The 20,329-nt window shown below is 33.9% G+C and overlaps 1 protein-coding gene across 2 annotated transcripts in view; it reads left to right on the top strand.

The window, feature by feature from the left end:
- The window catches only part of LOC129786210 (protein apterous), a 54,892-nt gene extending 40,704 nt beyond the window's left edge, over window positions 1-14,188 (top strand). For both annotated transcript variants that reach the window (XM_055821063.1, XM_055821064.1), the window contains exons 5-8: window positions 4,826-4,999; window positions 5,453-5,715; window positions 12,884-13,092; window positions 13,178-14,188. In XM_055821063.1, coding sequence (XP_055677038.1) covers window positions 4,826-4,999; window positions 5,453-5,715; window positions 12,884-13,092; window positions 13,178-13,345 — 814 coding nt within the window. In that variant the 3' untranslated portion in view covers window positions 13,346-14,188. The remainder of the gene's footprint in view (window positions 1-4,825; window positions 5,000-5,452; window positions 5,716-12,883; window positions 13,093-13,177) is intronic.
- The last annotated feature ends 6,141 nt before the right edge of the window (window positions 14,189-20,329 follow it).

Genomic DNA, 20,329 nt, shown 5'->3' with positions numbered 1-20,329 from the left:
TATTGTTTATGCGCGCTATGCAGTAGGAATTGAGGAGAAAGAGAGAGCCTTATTGGTAATACAGCATTAAATGCGAGAATGCTATGGGAAGAGAAGAGAGACGACTTCCGAATGGATTTATGTGTGAAATTCACAACCATCACCCCATTGATGGGCAGAACGTGCAATGGACACATGGTGATGGGAAAATATCAATGACGCCACATCACTGTGAGATATTACCTTTAGGTACAATATACATAAATATATCCCTCCTCCCGGCGTCCGTACTACGGATATTTTCTCACAAGAATTCACTACAAGAAGTCTCCTCTACCTCCTCGCGGGAGCCAAAAGGCGTATGTGGCGCGGAAGAAGAGAAAAAAATCAACAGGTGATGAAACTGATGAAAAGTCGATGACATTAATTATAAAAGTGATGACACGGAGTGATTGGTACTTACCGCGTCTGCACCACCTCACCCAATGCCGTGTCGTTTCGTATTTGTAAATTAACACGTCAATTTCGCGGCTATTTTCCTCGATGGCGTGTGGCTGCCGAAGAGACGTTTATAATTGATCAACTTTTTACCCTCAACATGCAAATCACATTCTACAATCAAAAGCTCCCCGCCCGAGCTCTCTCCGTCCTACCTCTGAATGAGACTTTATCGCAGAGTCGGTTATACGTTGAGGAGGGGTTTTCATGTGGGGGGCGAAAGCATACGGAAATAGGTGGGTCATTAGATGTTGCTAAATTACAATGAAAGGTGCTTTAGGCTCATCGACATTTGTACACAGTAAATGTGTATCAATTATCCTCCTATGTAGGCCATTAAAGAGCTCTTTTGCGCCAAAAGGAGGAATTAAATTACATATAGGCGATTTTTCGTGTGTAATTGCTTGATCAGTTTGATCAATTGATTACATACCAACATAATTTTCCCCGCCGAATGCATTTTCATAACCCATTTTATTCCTAAAGGGCTACCAATTTTACTCACCGCTCTTTTATTTTATGTTTTGCATGCATTTGATGAATTTATCGTGCTAAATTGAATCGTAAAAAATTCAATTCTCCCAAAAATCCTTCAATTTCTTTTAAATATATATTTTTTTAATTAATGGTTATTTAAATAAATTCAAATGATAGCAAATAATAAGAAATAATTTTCATTAACTAAATATCTATACAGGTCATTAATCTATTTTTTCGCCAGAAATCACCATGTAAAAATATGTGAGGATTTAACGTTCAGTTTATCTTATTAGAATCAGTCATAAATTATTCAAGGAGACGCCTGGTAGTTAAGGGGTGCTATGTAAAATAGAGCAGACATTACAATGGAGGCGCCAAGTTTTGCATAAAGTCAAGTCATAAATCAAAATAGATGTGCATAGTACTGAATGGATATCTCAATTGCAATGCGAAATGGAGAAAAACTTGATTTTTTTAAAGATTGCAGTGGAGGCGCCGGGTCGTGAAGTAGTAATATAATTTTTTATATTTTTTTTTCTTAAAAATTTTTAAATATTTTGAGAGTAATTTTTCTTCCAATCCATGCCTTAAAATCTTTATCTTAATAACTAAAATGCAGTCTCCGCATAAAATAATATAAACTGGGGAATTTGTTTCCCATGGCTGAAAATTGAAGGGACAGAAATTTCATGATTTGTACGATTGTATGATTTGGTGAAGTAGCAAAAGGTGCCAGTTGTTTCCTCACCACAAATACAAGAAATCCCGCCGAGGACATAGCGAGAGCATAAGGAAAAACCACCCGCTGTGCACCTTTTCTTCCCTCCATGGGTGATCTCAAAACATCATACATTGTAGCAATGCCGCGCATCTGCGGATAAGACGAAGTACAAGCACAATGTTTTGTAGAGCTGCTAAATTAGCTGTGTGCATGAGAGGGCTCACCTCACACACCCGTTCCACACCGCGTGGTCTTCGTGATGCCCGTTGAGACAAATTTGAATAAACATGTGCTGAATTATTATAATCACAGCACAATGATCAATGGCGTTTCCTCCTCATTTTCTCGTTCAATGCAGCGAAAAAGAGTGCAAAACACTGTGTGCGATTAGATTTTGGACGGTTCATTTCTCCGGACACGCGATCGATTGGATTTTATATTACCCCCAATGATCGGCACCTTCGCACGACTCATTCATAATCCCAAAAAAGGGAATTCAAACATCAGCCTGAGGTTGCGTTCTGCTGCTGAGACGACGACACACCTCGAAAACATCTTTATAGAGCCCTTTGCATGATACGATAAAATCCACACCTCAACCGTTTGAAGCTTGTTTTGGTAGCACTGGCGCAGATCACTCGCCACTCATAATTATGTCATGGGTGTAACATACAGTAAAAATGCTCCTCATTGACTCCCAATTAGTAGCACCCAACAGCGGAGAACTTGGTGGAGAATGATTACAATAAGAGAGAGCTTTGTTAAAAAAAAATATATTACACAAAGCAGAAACATAAAATGCCTTAAAGCCCGACATATCAACGAAAAAAAATTCTATGCATAATTATAAAATTCTTATCTGCATATTATTTGTTGCACTATTCACCATGAAGACATATTCTTGGCAATAATTTCACAAAATTTATGCATTTTCTTCACATTTTGCATTAAATGTCTTGCAATGAAATTTTTGTCCACTTATGAAAATTTTCTCTCTCTCTCTCTCTCTCTCTCTCTCTCTCTGTGGAAAATATTTCCCTTTTAATGATACATGAGAGACGCCAGCTTCTCAATGGTATATGGAGTGCCTCAAAATTACAATCTTATTACAAATTCTTGTCATATTTACTCAATGAAGGAAACTATTTTAATTGTAGTCAGACTGGCGGAGGGAGAAGGGATTGCATGTGAATGGAAAAAAGCATACAAAGTGAGACAATTTTCATTCCTTAAATATTTAGCAACATGCACCTGACACTTTGACAATAAATCCACCTCATTTATAGCCACATCTTAATCTTTTTGTGATTTCTTAAGTGGTGACAATCTTTAACTAGACGACACTCTTTAACTATAGCAGCACTCTTTTACCATCAATGTAACGAGAGGTTTGTTATTTCTTAAGCAGGTGAGAAGTTGAATGAATTTATTGGATTAAGACTTCTCCTTTGCCGCACTTTGTTAAAAGACTTAACTGATTGTTGGAAAGTAAATTAAAATTTTTTTGAAGCATTTTTTTTTAGTAGGTAATGATTTTTTTTATGAATAAAAGATCATCTCAATCTTCTAGAATTTAATAAAAACAATTTGAAAAAAAAATGTCTAAAATATCAGAAAATATCAAATATTCACGTGTACCGCTTCCACTATCTGGAAAATAAGAAAAATCGGAAAATTATTACAAAAAAAGAGTCATAAAAAACTATAATTTGACCTTGAATATTTTAATTACTCAACTGTCGCATTAAATGAAAACTCAATATAAATTTCATTCAGCAGTTAAAACTGAATTTTCATGTCAAAAAACTTTTATCTCTTTGCTCATACTTATGGGACATATCAGGGAGGAAATTGCAAAAGTTTTTGGTTTTTCCTCACAAGCTTTATAATAATGTTATTTTGTGGTATGATCACTACCGAAACATCTTTCTTGTGTGCGCGCGAGCTTTATCTCGCTGAAACACTGAAGAAGTCTTCTTGGATGTTTTTCTTTACGATTTCCTTCGTGTCTCACCCCGTGAATGTCACTAAAAATGCCTGACTGTGTAGACGGTGTATATAAAATAAATTAATTATCCATTTTATTTAGTATATATCTTCGACTTAAGATGAAAAATATTCGGGCAGGTTTATTGTGGTTTCTTTTTTCTTTCTTGCTGTTTCTGTCTTTCTCCGCCAACCAAATGCTCCATGAATGGGGAGCCGATGGGGCTCTCAGTGGGCACATATATAGAATTTTTGTGGGAGAGTGAGAGAGAGAAAAAGGTAAAAGAATAAACACAACATAAAAGTAATAAAAATAGTTGATTCTACCTTCAGAATTTATAGCATAAATGCGCCAAGAAGGTAGAGGAGAAAAAAGTTAGATTATGTGTATTTTTTATGACCATTTCCTCTCCCATGGGGCAAAGGAGAGATGGACAAGTGAGACACATGGAGTAAGAGAACCTATAAATTTTAATGAAATTATTTTGAATGCTACAAATGGTTGAATCTTTTAGTATCATTGTAATTTCTCTTAACAAGCCCCTCTCTGTACTACATACAAAATATTATTGAAAAGAGAGATGAGAGTGAGAAATATAGGTGCAGGTTGCATGGAAGAAGTTACATTTATGCAAAAAAAAAGTTCTACTCCTGAATGAAATATTCAAATGAGTTCTCTTTACTAAAGGAGAATTTTTCTGGGAAGAAGTTGTAAAAATCCCGGGTGATGGATTGTGGCGGAAGAAGGGTGGAAATTGGAGCGTGTTGGCGCCATTTGTCAATTTAAATTCAAATGAACCCTTTGGCGATATACCTCTTTTCTCAGAATATTATATACCATACATAAGTACATTTATATTTCTCCTGATTTTACTGGTTTTTGCCTCGGCACTCAACAAAGACATAACATTGCTAAAAACTAAAAACTACACCTTCGTGAATGACCGCCCTGATTAAATTTCACGCGAAATTCAGGATGTGGACTCTCATTGATCTCGTGTTTGCTGCTACGGCCAATTTTCTTATGTGGTGTTTACTCGAAAATTTTCACAGCACAAGAAATTGGCGCAGTGAATGGCAGATTTTTGTGCAAACCAAAATGCAAAAACCCATAAAAATGGCGGTAAAACTTAACCCTGTAATTTGAACTAATAATTCCAGAGTATTCGGTACGAGAAGATGCTCCCGCTGTATGGCAACGATAAGTTCATCGGAATTGGTGATGAGGGCACGTCATCTTGTCTTTCACGTGAGATGCTTCTCTTGTGCTGTGTGCAATACACCCCTCACAAAGGGGGACCATTTTGGGATGAGAGAGTCGACAGTTCTGTGTCGGTGAGTTTTGATTTTTTTTAAATCATTTTGAATTGCAAATAACTTATTTTTTTCTTGAATTTATGTTGCTTGAAAGGATTGATTGAAATGCATTAAAATTTTAAGAGAAATGGGTGGAAAATTCTCTACATTTTCTTAGTTCATTAAACACATTTAAAGAAGTCTTTAATTAAAAAAAAGCCTTCTATTCATTAATATGCTTTTGAGCATCAATTAAAAATTAAGAATAGTTTAATGAGAATAAATAAAGGGTTTATGATTATTTTACCAATTCAATGATATTCATAACATAATCCTTTTGATTATAGATAATTCTAAAATTCAGATTTAGATAGATAATTCAATTTTCAAAGTTAAATTTAATCAAAAGCTCTTCCTAATTTTTATTTAAAGTTCTTTTCTTCTAAAAATCAAATAAAGTTCTTAAAAATTTTCTTGATAAATATATTCTAGACTACATTATGAGATTTCACTGGAAACTGAAGCTCTTCCTACCACCACACCAATGACAATGGCTTGTCAGCATCCTCAACCATTTGGTACGTCTCCACTAGGACCCCCAAGCCCCAGCGATGGCGCCACGAAGCTGGGACCCTCAGGCTTCTTTGGCGGATCGCAGCACAACCTCACGACGGCCTTGACTCATCCACCGCGACAAAAGGGGCGTCCTAGGAAGAGGAAGCCCAAGGACATTGAGGCCATGACAGCCAATTTAGGTAAGCAATAAGTGAAAAACATCTCAATGCAGACAAACTTCCCTTTGGCAGACGCTACATATAAGACACAGTGCTATGAGTTGGAAAAAGCTATAAATAACAAGAGAGAATCATAAATCAAGATTTAAATCTCTATTGACGAAAATATAATGAACAACGCCGTCACAATGATTCGTAATGTTTCGTGTCTAACAATGAGCTCACAGTGTATTGGGATTTGTCTTAAATGATTGTTAAAAGATGTGAAAGACTCCTGTTGAGACCCCGAAATTGAATGATTTACGCGTGCGGGATCTTTCCTCAACTCCTCAATGAAATTCTTATATAAATTATTTTTACCTTTTTCTTCCGTCTCCCACAACCACAAAATTTTTATTGAGTCATCATTGGTCATCAGTCATAGTATAAAGACTTTTTTGTGTGCATATAAAGTTAGTTTTTATTTTATCAAGTTAATCGATTAGTGCAGATGAAGATATTGTGAAGCTGAATGATTGAAAACAGTACGTGGTGATAGGAACGAATTCAATTCTTATTCGTTTTGATGATTTATTTAAAAGATAATAAATTTCTAGACGGTCTATAAATTTAAACCTCCTGTATTTGAGGTTAAAATATTAAAATTTATCCATGAAATATTAGAAGAAGTCATAAAACGGGCAAGAGACTCTACAAGATCAGCTGATAAAGGGCTAATAAAATTTAAAATTATAGGGAAGAATGGGGTAAACCTGTTCAATGTAAACAGTCATTAAATATTAAACATCTTCTCAATCTACCTTTAATCTTATGTGCATATTTTATTTCTTAGAAATCTCAATGAGTTATTCTGAATTTACAAAACCAGTAGACACTGTTTAATTGACAAGAGAGGCAATTTGAATCACTCAACTGGGGCTAATATATTCAACGCTAGTTTTTTGTGTTTTCTTTATTACATTGTCAATATTAATTCATTTTAACATTTCTTTTATAATTATCATAGAATCACGATCTTTAAAATAAGTTTTTGATTATTTGTGTTATTTAATTTAAAAAAAAAACACTTGCAAGATGGGGCAATTTAACTCACTCGGAAGTATTAAAGAAATAATTCCCACAATTTTTTTCTTTTCTAAATTAAATAGAATTATTAATTTTACTATAAATTATTCTTCCTGATGATGAAATAAAATTTCTAATAACCTCCTAAGGAGCTAGAAAGATTGCAAATTTTCTTCTCTATTACATTATGCCCAAGTCTCCCATATATAAATAAGAAAGGAATATATCTAAAGAAAATAAATATCCAATGTCATGGAAAAGCAATTAGTGGGAAATCTGTAAAATGTCTCAAAATTTGAAATTTTTGACTATAAGTGGAATATGCAGAGCATAGCATAGAGCAGGCAACTTGGTAGATCTTTAGTGAATAATGAGACAATTTACTTTGCATTGATGCAGAACAAGAGTGGTGTGTAATGGACGTGAAATGAAGCGCCACACGGAAAGTTTTCTAAGAAGAAATTTATCGTGAATTTAAATATTTTCGTGGTTAGTTGTGGCAGGTGTGACAATTTAATCGACTGAATAGCGGGCCTTGGGGAGAGTTTCCAGAATAAGGAGAGCAAAAGTAAATATGTAAGAAAATACAGAGAGACGCGGGACATTTTGAAGTTTCTGGTGACTTGAAATAAATTATAACCACACGAGAAAGGAACATTTTCTCCCTTCTTGGCAGAAAGAGAAAACCATTTGGAATGAATGACTGTGTCACATTGAAATATTTCCACCATGAAGATTGTGTAATTTATGTTTTCATTAATTTAATGTCTTCCCCTCTCGTTCTTTCACATAAAAAAACACAACATATCAACATCTTCTGTGTGCGAGGATATACCACATGAGGGAAATTTTCTTCTTCTCCTATTGACATAAATTTTAATATTTTCCCAGGAAGGAATGAAGCGGAAAAAAAAGAAATTATTTTTCATTCAATGTTCTTTAATCAATTTGGAGCAGAGCTTTTCACATTGAAAAGTCTATATTTACATTTTATTAAGCAAATGTAGCAAAAATGTTTCTATGCTCTCTCAGGGAATCATTTCCCATTTTCTCAATTGGAAATTTCCTCTTTCTCTTCAGAGGTCCTTTCTCTATATGGTACGCAGGTCGTCTCTCGTTTGGCAAAGAGGGTAGAATTTTGTGTATTTTACCGGGAGTTTTATTTACACATGGTTTTAACGAGTCATATTATTATTGAACATTATTTGTCCATGGCAATATAAACATACAAATTTTCACCATCACCCCTCCCCCAACATTTAATCAAATACAAGGGATTTTGTATTTATTTCACTTTGCCTATTTGCCAAATGGATTCTGCGAGAGAGTGTTAAAAAAGCAAATACTAAAAAAAAGTGAAAACTTTAATCACCTCGATTAGCCTGGGTATTCATCAACCCCGAAACAATCTTTCTGCAAATATTTGTTTATACGGATGCAAAAAGGGAATTGAGGGTTTGGTTTTTGTTATGACTACAATCCCTCTTCAAACTATTGGGGTTGGGAAGATCGTCTTTGCGTAGGGATTTTAATATATGCACAATTGATGTATTTATGCATAAATAATCGCAAAAATTAAATAACTCGGCTATTTTACTTGATTTACTTGAGGACATAAAATCGTATAAAAAATTTTCAGTTTTCCCAAAGTCGAATATATTCGATTTAAGAGAGATTTTGAGGTTCACGAAAACTTCGAAAAAGTCGAAAATTCCTGGGCGTGAAATACAGTAGAGACACGCAGGATAGCTTTAATTTGTCAAGAAAAAGAATTTTCATTTTTATTCTTTTACCTTACCCAAAAATCTTAAAATTTTCTAGTTTCCTATTATAAATTTCTCTTAATAATTGTCTTTAAAGTGTCGTTGTACGAATCGAGGTTCCACTTCTGAAACCCCACTGTAGTGTTAAAATTTTTAAAATTTCAAACAAAAATACGAGAATCCTTTTAGGACTTCATTCAAAAAGCAACAAACTTTTTAAATGTCTTCTTTCATAAAAGTTAAGCTACTGTGAAGCTTGACGCTTCGCCCATTAATTCAGCATCATTCAACAATTTCATAAAATGATTTTTATGACCCTCTAGAGGCTCTCTCGAGTCTTGTACCTCACTCATTTTATTTTTCCTTGTTACTCACATGGACTGTTTTTCTCTTTTTGCTTAGGACGTCTACCCAGACAAAATATCATGTTATATGGAAACAGGTACAAAAGATGTTCTTTTTTGCCATATAATTTCCTCTTCTTCTAAAATAAAAGCAACAGTCAGACAATTTGGGTGTTACTGGCGCCTTCAAGTTGTATATTGCATTGTGAATTTACACCACCAGAAGATATAAAGTTAGTGGCTCTCTTTTTCTTCACTTTTTTCTTGTTTTGAAAAGATCATTGTGGCTCTTACGATGCCGTTTTTGCTGTTTGGGGGCAGGTTAAGAAAAAAAAATATACAGCAAAAGGGGGGAAAAGACGTTTAATAATACTGAGAGAGAGATTTCAGAATTGAAGATTTTTCTGCTGGGGCATGAAGTGGAGAAACGATTTCTGAATGTTATCTCACCATTTTATATCTGCACAAAGTTTTATTCTTCACATATATTGCGATTTATGCAACGGGAGGCGTCTGCATTGATTACTTTCAACACTCACTGGTTGGATACATACATATGTACACTACCCTAAAAAAGTTTCCGGGCAAGGAAAAATGGTGTATTTTTGAAGGCAAATTTCAAGTGGCTATATCTTCGGCTGTGGTCAACCGATTTTCAAAAATTTATTAGTTTTGGAAAGGTACATTTCTCACCTTTCCAAAACTGGTAAATTTTTGAAAATCGGTTAACCCGTTATTTATTGGCAGCCATTTTGGTAAAGCTAGGAAAAAGCCTATTTTTCATGATTTCACAAATTTTGACTTTGACCTCTTGCATCTCGGCCGCTAGTGCACCGATTTTGATGAATAGATAGTCGTTGGAAAGGTAATTTAATTCCCTTTCCTGATCTGCTAAATTTTTGAAAATCGGTCAGGCGGTTCGGTTGTAACAGTCATTCTAGTGAACTATAGTGAAAAAATACACTTTTGACTATATCTCAGCTTAGGGTTGACCGATTTGGACAAACTCGGATTCAAATGGTAGCTAATAATGCCCTCTAACTTTTAAAAAAAATTTCATCCCGATCCGTCACGTGGTTCTTTTTTAATGTTTTTTTATGTGACCCCCTTATGTTACAAAAAGTGTACCCTAACTTCATTCGCTTCCCAGATTTTTTTTATAAGTTACACCTGGCTCAAATTTCATCAGAATTAATAGTAGATATTATCATCTAACTTTTAAAAAAAATTTCACTCAAATCCATCAAGGGGTTCTCCTGTAATGTCAATTTTTGTGAAGCCATGACCCATTTTTGCGTTAAAAGTTGTCATTTTGACTTAAGCAATCCATCAGCTCTTGAGCGTGATTTGACTCAAATCCTTGTTAAATCGTCTTAAAAATGTTAGTAAAGATGTCCTGGACCTTATTTTGATTTGTTATCCCCATTTAATGAAAAAAAAAAATTTGACGATTTTTCGCCCAAAATCTTAATATTACCAACCTCAAAAGCCACAATATGAGTATTAGCAGATTTCAAGTTAGGAATTTATTATTTTTATTTAGAATCAAATCCCATTGGCATAACAATATAAAAGAAGGTCAAGGATGTTTGTACAAATATTTTAAATACAATTTGAGTCTTGATTTAGTGGGGGGAGGGGGGGTATAACAGGTAAAAGACAAAAATCGCGCATAGCTTCACAAAAATTGACATTACAGGAGAACCCCTTGATGGATTTGAGTGAAATTTTTTTTAAAAGTTAGATGATAATATCTACTATTAATTCTGATGAAATTTGAGCCAGGTGTAACTTATAAAAAAATCTGGGAAGCGAATGAAGTTAGGGTACACTTTTGAAAGGTGAGAAATGTACCTTTCCAAAACTAATAAATTTTTGAAAATCGGTTGACCACAGCCGGAGATATAGCCACTTGAAATTTGCCTTCAAAAATACACCATTTTTCCTTGCCCGGAAACTTTTTTAGGGTAGTGTATGTATGTACGTTATATATAATCCTCAAAAATTGACGTGAAAGAAACTCCCTTTTGGATCTGAAGACAATATAAAACCCGAAGCAATACATACCTATATAGGAGACTTTGCATAAGAAATATATTCATTCTCAAACTGATCATTATTCCTCTTTGAGAGGTATTAAAAATACATACCAAAAAGAAGGGAAGGGAGGTGTAGCAAATAATGAGTGAGAACGAAGCAAAACCGGGAGCTACTGAAATTTTTAATATATAGCAACGCCCATTTTAGGAGATTATCCACCCAAAAGCTCCATGCTGGGATGATGAAAAGCCGTGGGAATGATTTTTTTGTTGTGTGTGGGGATCCCTTTTATGATTTCCCGCGCGTTCAGATCACATTGCGCGCAAATATATTCTACAAAATCATCAAATTTAACTATGCTTGAACATTAAAGAATTTCAATTCCATGGAATGAATCTTCCGCATACGGAAATCTCCTGGATTTTTTTTTTATTTAATTTTGTTTCAAGTGAAAATTATACTCTAGGCGATTCCAATAAAAATCATTCTACATAGATTTCCGTGTACTTTTCATGTTCGGCCATAATGCAATAAGATTCTGAAAAAAAAAACTTTTCGCAAAACACGCAACGGCAGCTGAAGGGGGCTCACAACTTACGGAAATTTTGCTTTTCAAGGGAATTTTTGTTTAAATGAATAAAAATTTGCAAGAAAATGAAAAAGGTGTCTCTTTATTAAAGAAAAAATATTTCTTACTTTTTATTTATTTTCGAAAATTTATTATTAATCATATTGTCAACATTTCCCCAATTTACGGTATAATGGGTATAGAAGAAAATTGAAAGGAAAACGTCTGCCACAGACTTACGTAACTCAAATTCCTGCCAAAAAATAGCAGAAAATCACCTTTAATTGCAAATTCAAACAAATAAAGACATTTTGCTGTGAAAAATAATATAATTTTTTCAGTGTATGAGAAGTGATTTACCCCCTGGCAGAGATTTATTCGTTTGTAACTGAATAGATAAACTCACAGCACAAGAGACTCTTAAAACATTAGAAAGATTATGCTTCTATGATGAAAAAAAAAAACTACAAGGGAATCATCGATGCGCAATAGACATGGTCTGTGGTCAGTGGGAGATTCCTTCGCGCGCGTTTTGCTGCTGAAAAAGTTAAAAGATTTGTAGCTTTTGCCACAGACAAGAAGTTGGTGTGGCCAGTGGCAGAGAACAATAAAGAGCTAAGGTTTGTGTCATAAAAATTCGAAATAAAATTGAATCCTCATAACATTAATTATTTCCCCTCGAGAATCGCCCAAAATTGGATTGGTTCTGTGAAATGTTATATACCTACACTATATGCTATGTGTGGTGTAAGATGGAGAGAAGGAGGAGCACTAAACACTGATTTTATTCCTGATAACATTCCCTTCTTTATGAACATTTAATATGTAGGCATAGAGAGTACAAAAAAAGAAGAACCTCCACTATATCAATATATGTCTCTATCTTACAACATTTATTCTCTTTATAGGTTCTTTTAGCTTTAATTTTCTCATTGAGAGCTGAAGATGTTTCTCGCTTCGCTTTATTTCTTGTGAGAAAATAAGAAGAAAAAATATAATATTTTGTTGTAATTCTAGATGTGATTCAGGGATGAAGCATTTTGATTGCTTTATTGTCTTGCTCTGGGGGGATCGGTATTGTTGAATGCTCACAAGAGGTTTATTTTGGGCACTTCTCCTCTTGGTCAACCCGCCGTAAGATGTTCCAAAAAATCGCTCTGAGGGTGCTAAAATGCCTATTTTATTGGGGGCTATCGCTATAAAATAATAAAACTGCGTGACCAAACTGTGAAGAGAACACGGGTTGTAACAAAAGGAGCAATTCTTGAAAAAAAAAGAATAAAAAAATAAAATCATCGGCGCATCTCTTGAAAAAGAAACTTCATGTCCTTGTTATAGCGATTTTATGTCCCTCAAAGATTGAAGGAGCAAAAAAGAGAATAATTTTTTGTGTTTTTATTTCTTTAAAGATCTCAATTCGGAATATTTGGACCTGAGCTATGGACGAGGTGGTCCGGGTGGGTTGAATGCATCCTCACGAACGAAGAGGATGCGAACATCCTTCAAGCACCATCAACTGCGCACCATGAAATCCTACTTTGCCATCAATCACAATCCCGACGCCAAGGACCTCAAGCAACTGTCCCAGAAGACGGGATTGCCCAAGAGGGTGCTTCAGGTATGTACCAAGCATTTCAGATTCAACTTTGGCGTGAGAATTTCCCCTTAACTGGAGAATTCTTCTTTTCCTGCGTCTCATGTAGGTTTGGTTCCAAAATGCCCGTGCTAAGTGGCGGCGGATGATGATGAAGCAAGAAGGAAAGGGTGGTGGCGGCGAAAAAGGTGATATTTCCTTGGATTTGGACAGCTACAGCTCCCACAGTCCATCCTTCATGCTCGGCGGTCCGCATAGTCCCCATTCGATTGACTGAAACACACTCTACGGTTTCCATCCTCGAGGACTTTTGTACATGATTTCATCTAGAATGTTGTCTAGTTTTTAACTACATACTACTACACATACAAAAAAAACCCGCGCGTGTAGCTTTAGATCGCAGAGAAAATTCATTCGATTTTTCCCTGACTCCTAGAAGGAATTTTCTCATATCTGTGAGAGCTCTTTAGCATTATTATACATATTAAATTTAGTGAGTGAGTGAAAAAAAATCCTCTGTGGGTGCCAAGAAGTTTGGAGCTAACTATTAAGGACATTTTACTTCCCATAGCCTTCCAAATTTCTTATTATCCTAGTAGATTATAAACTACCTAACCCTTAAAAGAAAGGAACCCTAAAGTATGTTCTTGAGCAAGTATGTTATACAAACTTGTCATCTCAACACGTAACTAAGGAACAGGTGTAGTTTTTTTATATAGGTCCTATATACATGCATATATAGCAATTCTGCAAATTCAAGCTAAATGTGAAAATCCTATGTATAAAAACAAGCTGAAAAAAAAACAGGTAAAAAATACGAGAAAAATAGCAAAAAAATGTAATTAAAAATAAGAATTTTTTTCTATTTTGATTCCTTGGATATTTGAAACAAAAAACTACGACCATTAAATTTATTTGACGTATAAAATTAGAACCTTTGTCATCTAGTTTTAAAAGAAAAACCATAATAAAAATAGGATATATAATATAATTTATGAATGAGAATCCCTTAGCTTATTAACTTAAAATTGCATGATATTTATGTAATTTGTAAGTAGAAAAAAAGTGAAAATACTTATGGAAAATAAGTCAGAAAATAAAGAGAGAATATTGAAAAGTATTTGTATTTTTTTTTATTTTTTCTTCTTTTTTTTTCAATTTTCTTAATATTTTATTTAGGGACTTCATATTCAGTTACAAGAGAAGACGTCAGCAATGAGACAAGTAAGTGTTTATTGTTTTTTTTTACTAAAAAATTAATATCTTTTTAATAGTTAAAGTTGTTAAGAAAAAAATAGACAAATTATTTCTTTTCTCGCGTCTATTTTATTTTTGACGTTCCTGTAAATTTTCCTAAATTATTTTATTTTTTTGTGATTCATTTCTATTAAAAAAAATCTCATAAATATTGAGTATTTTTGATCAAAGGATTACATACTCAAAGAAAGTCTTTAAATTTTTCACAACATTTGCGCTTTCGTCCAAATCAAATCCCTCGCATACACGTTTTGTTTAGTAAATCCTCACCCTCCTATAACAAAAAAAACGAAACCCTTGATATTTTATGTTTGTTGGGTAAAATAATTGGGATAATCTTTCAATATTGTACAAGAGATACATGCATGCGATACATGTTCATTTTATGGTGGCATCTAAATGCTACATAACCCTCCAAATTAATAGGAAAAAAATACCTATAATGATTTACTCATTTTGGGGTAAATTTTCTCTCTCTATAATAATGACGATTCAGTTGCTCAAGTTCCTGTTTCGACATGGATTGATGCGACCGACATATTTCCTCTTGTGCGTCTGTTGTAATTTAGTTGGATTTTAATTTAATAAACACCCGAAAAAAAAAGTTGGAAGAGTTACTCATGACTAAAATAACATATGTAGTACGTATCACACAACCCTCCCTCTCGCTTTCTAAACCATTAAAAAAATGAGTGAGACAATTGTTAATATTTTGATTATAACCGCCTGTGAAGTAAATCACAATTTTTTTGACGGTTTTGTACATCATTAACACCGATAGAGAGGACTATATGGCAGCGAGGTATCAAATATAATAAAGTAGTTTACGGGTATCACAATTACAATAACACACAATCCCTCTTGCTTGAGAGAGAGATAGTGAAGCCATCCCAAAGGGGGGAGAGAATGTATAAACAAAATTAATTGAGTTGTTTTGTATATTAAAGTGCAATTCTTCTACAATTATTTTTCTTCCACACTCTCATTCGCTCTACTGGATGAAATGACTAATGTTCTCGCCACAATAATAACCATTTTTATTGTCCCGGCATTGCTGCATAGAATGGGCCGCACAACAATCGTTATATGTATGTTTAGCTTTGGAACATGGGCGGGAAGGAGAGACACTCACGTAAAAAAAATTTAGTGTGCAATAAAAAAATGAATTATGACTTTGGGAATCACTGGTGGAAAAGCCATTTGCTTGATTTTTACGGGTTTCCCCATTGTTTCGTCTCCCGAATCTCTCATTTCCACCAACTTCTTGTGCGCGCAAGAAGTGGTAAATTGCACGAGAGAGTCAGTGAAACTACAAGAGGGGTTGACTTATCCATTTGCAACTCACCACATGCTTATTGGAATTAATTTTAGTTTTTTAAGGAGAGAAATTATTGTCGTTTTGCAGAAAGGGTTTAAACGGTTTTTCAAGTCAAAATCCTCAAGAAACTTTCAAGTTTAATTTAATAAAAAGTTGTAAAAGAATTGTAAAAGAAAATTGAATTATTAGAAAATTAAAAAAAAATTCATCTTCTTAAAAATCAGTAAATCAGAAACTCCAATTTGGGCTAATGTGGCAAATTCTTTTTTTTTTAAATTTATGGTTAAAGAAGTTTTCTCATATTTGCATCGAAAAATTTTCCATTCAAAGAAATAATTGAGTGAATAATAAAAAAAAAAAGGAAAAGTATCGCCAATTTCCTAATTTCCACTCGAATTAGATTAGATTTTAGATTAGATTAGATTATTTTATTTATTCATCTGCGATGGAAAACTCTCACCAGTTTATTATAAGAAATTCCCCTAAAATTGCCCAAAAATGTACACAATGACGTCATCATTGTACATTTTGTCCCTTTCAATGGATGAAACTTTAATGCTGATATTACTTTTCTTTCCGTTATTATTACGGGTTCCATCCATTTGGATGATTTCCTCGCCGACTTTACTGCCTGATGATTTTTGGCAAGTTATTTTAATGCTCGTTGTATATATTAAGAAAATCACATTTGTGACGTCATATTCATACATTTTTTTGGCAAATATTTGTGATCTTTTCCCAGATGATCCCATAAATTGAAAGTTCCTTTAACGATTTCTTATTCCTTTTTATGTTTTCTAAAATATTTGTACAAATTCTGATTGTTTTTTTTTAGAATGAAGGAATTTCTCATACAAAATCGGATAAACCCCTTTGGTATACTTGAATTTGAAAATATTTTTTTCACCGCTGATGATTTTTCTTTTTAACATTTTAGTCAATTTATTGAGATTCAAAATGGATCATCCCTCTTAATAACAATAATTCGATGAAAATAAAAACTAATCTTAATTTAAAATAAAAATTTAACTAAAAAAGAAAATAAACTCAAAAGATGCACGACCCCTTAATTAAAATAAAATTCTAAAGACATCGAATTAATTTATGCCCCAGATATTTAATTTTTTGGTTTACAAAACAAAATTATATTCATAATAAATTTATGTTTATATGAAAAATTTACCATTCATATTTTTGCCACCTCGTGTGAATTTATGTTATTTCTCTCATTTTCTTTTCTCTTTTTGATCGTGAACACAAAAGCCCAAAAATTCTGTCAATATTAATTCTTTCCAAATAAAATTCAAATTTGACCGCCCCAAAGTGGTTGGCTTTTGTAATAAGTTTGGCACCCACTGGCTTTCATGTATGTACAAAAAGTCCATCTCTTTTGGGATCTCGCATGCGGTGTGTAACGCATAAAACATACATAACATATTCTCTCACGATCGGCGCGATCAAATTAATACAATTGAAATCAATGAATAGAGAGAGGCGTCTTGTGTGTGTCGCCTCATCGGTTGAAAGTCTTCGGAAATTCTTTTTGTCTTTTTGTTCTCGCATTTCTGCCCCCTCTGTGGGGTATAATATTATTTGATTTGTGTGAAAGAAATTCGTGAAACGGTAGCAATTGGCTTTGTCGGCAAAATATTGTGGGGTTCACCTGTGGTGTGTGCACGTTATTAGAGGAGAATTGATGATTTTGCTTCCTTATATTCTTCCCATCCTCCCAACATTATGCGCCGCTTTTGTTGAGTGAGTTCCCAAATGAGCTGGACACACTATGGGGATCACGGGAGAACGTCCAGATAGCATAAAAAAACAGAAACTTTAGAAGAAATAGAGAAACCAACTCTTCCGTGTTAAAAAAAAAACTTTTTTTTTCTTCATTGGGTGTGCTGTGGAAGAAAAAATTGAGATATTTCTCTAATAAGGTCCAAAACGCCTCATCAATGAATCTTCATCGAGATTCTTCATTTTTTTGTTGTACCTCCTGTCCCCACATCGCTGTGGATTTCTAGTTATTGATGAAATCTCCAATATTATTCCCTATTATAATATTTTTTGTGTGGCATAGGTAGGTATATGGCTTGACCCGAAGGAGGTTTCAAAGAGAGAGAAGAGGAAAAGAGACACCGTGGCTTTTGGATGAACGTGTGAACATGATGAAAAAGAAAATGTCCAGTAGTTATTTCCTGACGGTGGTAGCCACTGTTTAACTATTTTTTTCTTATCCCTTTGCATCCAAGCTCCCGCCTTGTCTTTCACTAGACACACAAATTACAGTGTTTAGCGTGAAAAATACCACAGATTTTTTTGATTGATTATCACAATCTTCGGATGCTCTCTCACAGATGAATTTTTCATTCTGTGCTCACATTTTTTCCGATGAGAAATTTTGTGCTGAAATTTCGTAGCTTTTTGCTATATATATTGGAGATTTCACCTAATTAATAGATATTTGGGGAATTATTTTTTCAATGTTTCGTCTTCAGTTCTCTGCCCGCACGTCACCCAGCATATTTCGTGGCAAAAAAGAGTTTCCGCTGTAATAAATCCTCAACAATGCGATGAAGGATACTCAAGGGTTTAATATGGGTTGGTTTTGTATGATTTTATAGAGATACCTTCCTACGATATATACAACAACAAACCAGCAACGTATGCAACATATAGAGTGAAAATAGTAATAATTGAGTTAACAACCCTTAAATTGATCGTAATCTACCCCATATTCAATGAAATTTGCGCACACAATTCACAGAGAAAGAGGGAGCAAAAATGGTCACGGAATGTCAATAAAATCACAAGAGGGTGAGTTCAATTGCCAGATTTTTCTACCAAAAACATTTTTCACGGCATATTTGCGATTTTTCTAAACCGATAGTGCGCACACAATTGATATAGAGTCCATCTAGAGAAATTGTAGACACATGTTTCCGTTTTTTTTCCACTACGCGCCCCGCTTAAGTTGGTTGTGATTTTAATTGAAGTCGACAGCGTGTATATCAACATGAAATTAGGGGGATTGTTGTCACATCAACTAATCTCTCCTTTCCTGAAAATCACAAAAGGGACACATAAATGACCGAGACAATGGAAAAGGGGCTATCATAATGATGTAAAAAATAATAAAGTTTTCGCAGAGATTCTTTTTTTTCACAAATTCTCGTCAAGAGGGTGAGAAAATGTGAAGCACGCGCCATGAAATAATTGTGCTTTATTTAGTTTGATTATTCTGGGAAAATGTGGAAAAGAATGGGAATAGAATGGAAAATAGGGGTGTGGGAAATCATCATTTTTATTGAAATCATGTTATTTTGACTTTATTATTTTTTATTGATATGATTTTTATGCATTAAAGTGGCAAAATTACAATAAATCGCACATTTTTCTATTAAAAGAAGTTTATTCGTTTTTATGTGGGAAAGCCCCTCTTTCAAGGAAATCATCAGAATACATGTGTAAAAAATAAAATAATTAAAAATTGACTAAAATTGATTTTCATTTGCATTGGGATTTTCTGGGGAGAATCGGAAAAATTAGCCCAAAAATGTAAAAAATTACGTCATAAATTGTGTTTTCGTGTGGTTCGCATATAAAAAGACATACAAAACACCTTTCATTTAAATTAAATTACAATGTAAAAATTCCAGAAAGAATCCCTAAATAAAAAAAAAATTATTAAAATTATTTAACAAAAATGCAATAGTGTGACCCCTCAGTTCCCTAATTTACATAATAATTTTGCAATGGAATTTTTGTTCAAACAATACAGGAATCTCGAATAAATCTATCAAAATTCTCCAAGTTCAAAAAATATATATTTTTTAAAGCTCACTCAGCAGCATGAAATAAAACATTTTTATGCCAAAGTCTTTATGTTTGAGAATTTGTCAGTTTGATGAGCTTCTGTACACAAAAATATTAATATAAATATTTTGCGTGTAAAAGTGGGGTCAAGAATGCTTGCGCTTGGGTAATTAATGATATTTCACTTTACAATTCAATTTTGGCTGTTGCCTCCAATTCTTTTCGTCAATTCCTCATTCTCGGCGCGCAATATCTCAATTTCAGAAATGTATCGCATATCATGTCTTGGGTGTCTCTCTCCCCCGGGTTAGTTGAGTACAAAAAAAAAGGAATTCATAGCATGAAGGAAGGCAAAAAAAAAGAACTACAAACAGCATTGAAGGAATACTAAAAATATGATTTAAGACCATATTCAGAGATAATTATCTTGCAGTCATTTATCAAAAGAGCATAATAAAGAAAAAACACGACGAAGGAGTTCACAAAATATAGTTGTCCATGTGCCAAAGATCATTAATCATTCAATTTGAATATTTTTATCAGTTATTTTATTTTCTTGTTTTACGCACAGCAATCAGTTTCCTTGTTTCTTTTGTGCAATAAAGAAGGGGCCACAAGAAGTTGAATTGAATTTTTCAATTTAACTCTATGCAGCAAAGGAAAAACTCCCTCCGTGCATCTATTTATTTCCTTCCGCCTATGCAGCCGAGCTACCTTTTGCTTAGGTCACTCTTTAACAATGTTGAAACAAACAAGGCACCATTAGAGGGTCATCTTTCACCTCAACACACGAGATGTTAAAGTGCAATAAATTACTGGGCATGTAAGGTTGCGGAGAGGAGAGAAAATTACCATCTTAGTCGCCTCTGTGAG

Source organism: Lutzomyia longipalpis, chromosome 1 (genome assembly GCF_024334085.1).
Source record: "Lutzomyia longipalpis isolate SR_M1_2022 chromosome 1, ASM2433408v1".
Taxonomy (NCBI): Eukaryota; Metazoa; Arthropoda; class Insecta; order Diptera; family Psychodidae; genus Lutzomyia; species Lutzomyia longipalpis.
Note: the sequence above shows the minus strand (reverse complement) of the source record. Positions and strands in the feature narration are given on the sequence as shown.